Source organism: Balaenoptera acutorostrata, chromosome 11 (assembly GCF_949987535.1).
Source record: "Balaenoptera acutorostrata chromosome 11, mBalAcu1.1, whole genome shotgun sequence".
In the NCBI taxonomy this organism is placed as follows: Eukaryota; Metazoa; Chordata; class Mammalia; order Artiodactyla; family Balaenopteridae; genus Balaenoptera; species Balaenoptera acutorostrata.
Window position 1 is genome coordinate 1,030,171 of NC_080074.1, and position 7,987 is coordinate 1,038,157.

The 7,987-nt window shown below is 47.0% G+C and overlaps 1 protein-coding gene across 1 annotated transcript; it reads right to left on the reverse strand.

Moving 5' to 3' along the window:
* Window positions 1-5,156: 5,156 nt before the first annotated feature.
* LOC130709208 (palmitoyltransferase ZDHHC3-like) lies at window positions 5,157-7,667 on the reverse strand. The gene is made up of 4 exons (XM_057556526.1): window positions 7,621-7,667; window positions 7,331-7,388; window positions 5,701-6,036; window positions 5,157-5,636 (listed from the first exon to the last, which is right to left on the reverse strand). Exons 1-4 carry the CDS (start codon window positions 7,665-7,667, stop codon window positions 5,157-5,159), a joined length of 921 nt encoding a protein of 306 aa, XP_057412509.1.
* Window positions 7,668-7,987: the final 320 nt, after the last annotated feature.

A 7,987-nucleotide genomic window follows, 5' to 3' on the forward strand; every position in this document is an offset into this window, starting at 1 on the left:
CAGTATGTCTAAACCAACTCCAAAAAAGAAGAATAAATCATTCTACCTGATTGTATGACTTACTACAAATCTACAGTAATCAAGAGAGTGTGGAATTAGCGACGGGACAGAAACACAGATCCATGGAACAGAATGAAGAGTCCAGAAAAAGATCCACACAAATACGGGCGTTGAGTTTTGGCAAAGATGAAAAAGCAATTCAAGTTTGTAATGGATAGTTTTCAACAAATGGTGCTCGATCAGCTGTACGTCTGTGACAGAAAAGGGAACATCAGTGTGAAGGTTACACTATCAGTGAACTTGGATGTAAATGTAAAATGTAAAACCAGAAAACTCTGAGCAGAAAACTTAGGAAGAGAGCTTTATGACTTGCTGTTTGGCAAAGAGTTCTTAAATGTAGTGTCAAAAGTACAAGACTTAGAGAAAATCTGTAAGTGGGCTCTCATCGAGATTAAGAATGTTTACTCTGTAAAATACACTGTAAGAGAATGAAAAGATAGGGAGCAAACATATGCAAGCAAAGTATCTGACAAGTGCCTCATATCCAGAATATATAAAGAATTTTAAGGACTCAACAATTAAGAAAGCAAACAACACAGTTAAAACATGGGCAAAAGACTTGAATAGACACCTCACCAAAAAAGATACAGAGAAGGCAAATTCTCTATGGCTAATTATTAGCCATAGAGAAATGCAAATTAAAACACTGATGAGATAGCATTACATACCTCTCAGAATGGTTAAAATAAAAATCACTGACAGTGCCAGGTGCTGGCAATGACCCAGAGCAACTGGGGCTCTCAGACATTGCTGGTCCACCATTCTGGAAAACTATTTGGCATTTAAAAGATAAAGCTAAACATGCATTTACCATATGATCCAGCAGTAAAGAATAAGAGAAACAAAAACATATGTTCACACACTTGTGGTTGCCAAGGAGAGGGGGGTGGGGGAGGGATGGGTTGGGAGGTTGGAGTTATTATATATAGGATAGATAAACAACAAGGTCCTACTGTGTGGTACAGGAAACTATATTCAGCATCCTATGATAAACCATAATGGAAAAGAATATGAAAAAAGAATATATATATGTATAAATGAATCACTTTGCTGTACAGCAGAAATTAACACAACACTGTAAAACAACTATATTTCAATAAAAAATATGTTCACACACAAACCTGTACATGAATGTTTATAGCAACTATTTGTAGTTGCCAAGAGGTAAAAACAACTCAAAGTCCTTCCCCAGATGAATGGGGAACCACCATGCTACAGCCACACAACCAAATGTCCTTCTGTGGAAAGAATGTGCTCCTGACACATCTAACAGGCATGGTGCTGAGTCAGCAGACCCAGGCTCAAAGGGTTACAAGTTCTTGAATACACAAAACCACAGTGATGGAGAACAGATCAGTGGTTGTTGGGCTATGGGTGTGGGGAGTGGGTGACTATAAAGAGAGAGGAATGAGCATTTGGGGGGGGATGGATTTATGTTCATAAATGAAATGGAGTATCACAGGACCACAATTCTAAAAATACCCCAATGGGTCAGTATCCTGATTGGGGTGGTGTCGAAATGCATCTACAGATATGTTAAAATTCATAGAGCTTTTCACAAACATAGTCATCTGTACTGTATACTAATTAAAAAAATGAAATCAAATTAAAAAGTAAATGGAAAAAGAAAAAAAGGAAAATTTTAAGGTTTAACGGCAATGAATATGTGTCGACATGTTGAAGGTACACCACCAAGTACACCACCTCCCCAGAGGAACTTTTATACCTTTAAGTACACTTATTGGAAATAAGAAAATTTAAAAATAAACGATTCAATTCAAGAAGTTTGAAAAAGAGCCACAGAGAAAATCCAAGGAAACAAGGAAGGAGAGATTAATAAAGAAACAGGCAGAACTCAGTGAAGCAAGGTTCCCAGCCACACCTCCTGCAACAACAGAGAAAAGGCAAAAACCAAGCTGTTTATGGAAAGATGGGGAAACGGATTGATGCTGTCAAGACCACAGGAAAGGAGAGAAGGTGCAAATAAAATGCGGAATGAAATCGAGTGAAATTATCATAGGCCAAAAAAAACAATTAAAAATAATAAAAGGGTTTTAGGAGCAATGCATGCTGATGAATTAAAATCCAGATAAAAAACACAGATTTCTAGAAAATAAGCAATGCATAAATTTGGGCAAAAAGAAGCAAGAATCTGTGGAATCACTGACTAGTAGGCAATGAAATGGTAATGAAACTTCTCTCCTCTCAGAAAAATTCCACCTCTCTTACACAGCACTGAGCAATAGGACAAGAAAAAAAAAATAAAAGACACACATATTGGAAATAAATAAATAAAACTGCCACTATTTTCAGAAGACATGATTGTCTATATAGAACATTCCAAGGAATCTACAAAACCAAAATAAAACAGAACAAATGAGTTCAGCAAGGTGGCAGGATGGCAAATCAGCATACAAAATGCAGTGGTATTTCTACATACTAACAACAAACATGAGGAAACTGAAATTTGACACACAGTACCATTTACAATTGATCCAAAGAAAATAAAATACTTAGGTATAAATCAACCAAAACATGTCCAGGCTCTATATGCTAAAAATTACAAAATGCTTGTGAAAGAAAAAAAGGAGTGAAATAAATGGAGAGACATACCATGTCATGGACCGGAGGACTCCGCATAGAAGAGGTATCAATCCACACGTCCCGATCTGTAGATTTAATGCAATTCTTCTCAAAGTCCCAGCAAGATTCCTTTTTGTAGACATAGACAATCTCACTCTGAAATTTATGTGGAAAGGTGCAGGACCTAGAATAGCTAAAACTTTGAAAAGGGAGAAGAAAGTGGGAAAAATCACTCTACCTGATGTTAAGGCTTGTTATATAGCTGCAGTCACCAGGATAGTGGGGCATTTGTGGAGGGATAGAAACATAGATGGATGGGATGGAATAGAGGGCCCTGAAATACACCCCTACAAACAGGCCCAGTGGGCTTGGACAATGGCACATGAGCAATTCAAGGGAGGACAGCCCCGAATTTTCAACAGGTGGGATGGATGCCCATAGACAAAGATAATGAGCCTTGACCTAGAAAACATCGCATCTTATACAAAACTAACTCAAAGTGGATCACAGATTTAAATATAAAACATAACCATAAGACTTTCAGAAAAGTACATAGGAGAAAATCTTTGGGACCTGGGGGTAGAGGAAGAGTCCCTTGACTCGACACCAAGGCATGATCCCTTAAAGGAGAAACTGATAAACTGGGCCTCTTCAAAATTAACGACTTTTGCTTCACAGGGTGACCCTGTGAAGAGAATGAAGATAAGCTATAGACGAATAAAACAATTGCAAGCCACACGTCTGACAAAGGACTGCAAAAAGAATATATAAAGAACCCTCAAAACTCAGCATTAAAAAAACAAACAATCCAATTAGAAAATGGGTAAAGACATGAACAGACATTTCACTGAAGTGGGTATACAGATGGCAAATAAGCACAGGAATAGATGCCCAACATTCTTAGGAAAATGCAAATTGAAATTACAATGAGGTCACCACACACTTATCAGGATGGCTTAAAAAATAGTGATAACACCAAATGCTAGAGAGGATGCTAGAGAAAATAGATCACTCATATGCTGCTAAATGGTACAGGACTCTGGGGAAGGCTATGGCAGTTTTTTTTTTTTTTTTTTTTTTGCAAAACTAAACATGTAACTACCATATGTCCCAGCAGCTGCACTTTTGGGCATTTATCCCAGAGAAATGAACTTACATTCACACAAAAACTTGTTCACAAATGCTCTGTGCAATTTTATTTATAGTAAAACTGGAAACAATGAGAATGTCCTTCAAGCAGCAAATGGTTAAACTGTGGTTATTGTGGAGTATTACTCAGCAATCAATAGGAATGAACTTTGCTCACAGAGGCAGCAACTTAGGTGGATCTCAAGGGAAATACGGTGTGTGAAAAATGACAATCTCAAAAGATGACATATTGCACAGAAATCCCATTTATAAAGCATTCTTGAAATGACAAAATGAGAGATGGAGAACAGATTAATCATTGCCCAGGTACAGAGGGGAGAGGGAGGGAGTTGGTTGTTTCTGTATCCTGACTGTGGTGGTGCACACACAAACCTACACTTGTGACAAAACTGCATAAACTACACACATACACGTACACACAAATGAGCGCATGTAAAACTGGGGAAATGTGAATGAGGTCAATGGGTTGTGTCATTGTTGATTTCCTGGTGTGATGTTGTACTGTAGTTAAGCACCTATACCCCCTAGTACCATGGGAGGAACTGGGTGAAAGGTGCAAGGGAACTCTTTATGATCTCTTACAACTGAATACTAATCTGTAAGTATCTCAAAGTAAAAAGTTCAACAAGAAAACAAAACCTTCATGGTTTGACTGGTGAGATCCACCAAACTTTCAAGCAATAGCTAGTGTCAATCTCACACAGGTTGTTCAGAAAATATAAAAAGAGCCATAGCTGCCCTACTCAATTCATATGGGTCACAGGATCTGGTGTAAATTACAAATAGGTTAGGTTAATAAAAGAGTAGAAATTTGCAAACCCATTTCACTGATGAGCATAAACACAAAAACTCCTAAATAAAATATGAGCTCACCCACACTGACAGATAATACAACATAATCCATCATTAGGGAGCTGGGTTTATCAGGGATGCAAGGATGGTTCAACATCAGATAAGGCATCCTTGCAACTCCCCACAATAGACCACACGTGAGCAATCACACAACGACCTCAATGTGCAGTTACCACCTTTAACAGGGTCCCCACTTATTCACGATACTTTGTTCACAGATGCTGAGGATTTAATTGTTTTCCACATGAAACTGTTGACAGAGTGAAAGAGGTGGCACATTTCACATTCCTTTTGGGGAAGGGTCTGGCCTTGTGTATTTTCTTGGAAGCTTGGATGTCCTAAACCCCACTCGCTGCTCAGAAGAGAACCTGGCGCTTTTTTATTCTCTGTCACGCTGGTCTGGTCAGCGGACACGGAAGGAAGGCAGCTTGTTGTTTCCAGTCTGTTACTGCGATTTTCTGCTAAGCGCCTCTTCAGATTTAGTGGACGTAGCTGAGCTCACACGGAGGGTCTCAGACCACGCTGTGAGGCTCGCTTGCAGCCCGCAGTTCTGGGGAGGCGAAGGGGTTGATCCAGGCCGGGGAGGGGCGGTGGCCCAGGACGGCCTTCAGGTTCATCCACGGGGACGCGCGGCCCGGCCCGGCCGTCTCCCTTTGTGGCTGCTCGGTTCTGGTTCGGTCGGTGAGGATGCTGCGCGTTTGGATCGTGACATCACGGCGGCCAAGAGGAAGCCATTCAGAGCCACGGTGAAGAGGAAGACGCGCGAGCCCTGGGGCTTCACGGTGCTCTGCAGGTCCCGCTCCCCGTGTGCATAGGCGCGCGGGGCCGGGACGCAGCAGCAGCAAGTGCAGCCGGGCCAGCGCCGTGCGGAGCGTGAACGGCACGAAGAGCTTCCGGTTGTCCTCGCCCACGCAGCTGTTGACCCACGGGCAGTGATGGTCCATCCTGCGGATGCAGCGCTGGCACACGCCGCGGTGGTGCGCGCCGAGCGGCTGGATGGCAGAGCCGGCAGCGGGGGCCGCGGGGCGCGGTGCCGGGCTCGGGCGGGGTGCCCACGGGCAGGGCGCCGGGGTCGGTGAGCACGGTCCGCGCGTGGGCCGCCAGCGCCAGGAAGGCCAGCGGGTGGAAGAGCCAGCCGTGCTCCGCGCCGTGGGCTGGGCGCCGGGCGGGGAGGAGCCAGGCGCTCGGCAGCATTGCGCCCTCGCTCGGCACCAGCAGCCACGTGGCCGCGGCGCACACGAGGCCCAAGGCGTCCAGCACGAACCACACGCGTGGCGCGCGGGGCGCGGGGCCCGAGTTCAGCGGTGCCAGGCCGGCGGGTCCCCGGGTCCTTAAGCCTCCATCCTCCCTCCCGCGCTCCACCTTGCTCTGCCCCGACACCCCCGCAGTGTTCTAGAATGTACCCTCAGGCGGGGCTTTGTGAACACAGAAAGGGGGGCCCTGCTTCACCCAGAAGAGCCCCTTCCCAGCCGTGACTTTTCTGTTTGGGGCAGCGGGGCACTGGGCTTGGAGGAGGCATTGGGGTGGGAGCCCGGTGTTGCACGTGGCCCGTTTAAGGTCCTTGCAGAACACCTGCAGGAGGAGGGATCACCGCAGTGCTTCCTGAGTGAGTGAGTGTGTGTGTGTGTGTGTGTGTGTGTGTGTGTGTGTGTGTGTTGGGGGGGGCGGGTGCTTCTCACACATTAACTCATGAATTCTCACACCTCTGACAGCACAAACGTTTACTACCCTGTTTTTAGATGGAAAACCGACCGAGGCTTGGAGAAGTAAGTAGATGGTCTGTAGGTGACAGGTCAGGATTCCAGCCCACCAGTGGTCCGAGCTGGCTTTTCCCCTAGAGGAGCGTGGACAGAGGTGATGGCAGGGGTCTGCCCTCGGCCCTGCTCCGCCTGCTGAGCTGAGGTCTCCCAGGACTGAGTGCTCACCAACCTGGGAACAACGAGGTTGAAGGATCGACTGGGGATGAGCCCACGCCAGCATTCGGGAGGGACAGCTCTAGGGTTAGTCTAAGAAGTGGATCCTCAGTAAAGACAGCTGCACAGAGGCCAGCACTTCTGTCCCCAAAACACCCACAGCCAACAGCAGGGCAAGGGCAATGTGGCCTCGCAGCAGAGCTCACGTGAGGACAGCGGGCGGGTCTGAGCTGCTGGCGTCTGTGAGCTGAAGCGAGGACATGGCTGCCCGTGAAGGGAGTGCGTTGCCAGGTTGCAGTAACGAGAGCGTCGCACACATGCGACGGAGGGGACCTGACTCGTGTGTGCAGCGCCATGAGCAGCGTTCCCAGCGTGAGGGGCTCGTAGGGCAGAGTGGCTCAGACGCAGCGATTCTGAGCAGGACGGAAAGGCAGAGCTGGTGGCCGTCTCTGGCGCGGACACAGGTGGACTTGTTTGCTGCACTTGCAGGGCTGGAGACCGGCCAAGGAGGGATGGAGAGAGGGAGGTCAGGGCCCCACGGAGCGGGACGTTTCTGGTGACGGAGGGGGCGTCCCTGGGGAAGTGAGCTCTCTGTCTTGAGAGGAATTCTACCATCTTCTGGGCGTACTGAGGACTTGTCACATCAGATGATGAGTCGGGTAGGATGATACTGGTGGTCTCACCCAAATCCGGGAACTCTGAGGTCACTGGGTCCCACTCCTTTGACAGACGCCGTGCTGACCGGAGAGGCCCCGGGACCCACACTGTCACACCTGACGCCCAGGCTGTTTGTCGGAGAACCGCTGGGCAGAGGTGGGGTTTGTGTAGCACCTGGACGGTCCAGAGAGGTGGGGGCCCAGCCTAGCTTGCCGGGGAGGGGCTCATGCCCCTGGTCTGTTTGTTCATGTGTTCTGTTTTTAAATAATTACTCGACTTTATTTTTTAGAGCGGTTCTAGGTTCACAGCGAAACTGAGCAGAAGGTACAGAGGTGCCCGGCATCCCCCGGCCCCTCCCCCGGCCCCTCCCGCCTGCCCCTCCCCACACACGCGTGGCTTCCCTCACCAGACAGGACGTTTGTCACAGTCGATGAACCTACGCCGACACATCATCATTGCCCAGGGTCCACTGTCTACAACACGGTTCACTCTTGGTGTTGGACATTCTATGGGTTTGGACAAAAGTCCAATGGCAGGGACCCACCACGATAGTATCTTAGAGGGTAGTTTCACTGCTCCAGAAATCCTCTGTGCTCCAGCCCTCGCCCCGACCCCTGGCAACCCCTGGGCTTTTACTGTCTCCGTAGTTTTGCTTCTCCAGTATGTCCTTGAGTTGGAATCATACAGCCTGTAGACTTTTCAGATGAGTTTCTTTCACTCAGTGATATGCATTTAAGTTTCCTCTGTGTCTTTTGATGGCTTGATGGTTGCTG

What these genes read in the sequence shown, in the direction of transcription:
- LOC130709208 (XM_057556526.1), bottom strand. Translation starts at nt 7,667, where the DNA reads ATGATGTGTCGGCGTAGGTTCATCGACTGTGACAAACGTCCTGTCTG. An exon ending in TGTGACAAACGTCCTGTCTG is followed by an intron (nt 7,389 to 7,620) that starts GTGAGGGAAGCC and finishes TGGACCGTCCAG; the next exon opens with GTGCTACACAAACCCCACCT. An exon ending in ACAAACAGCCTGGGCGTCAG is followed by an intron (nt 6,037 to 7,330) that starts GTGTGACAGTGT and finishes GGTACATTCTAG; the next exon opens with AACACTGCGGGGGTGTCGGG.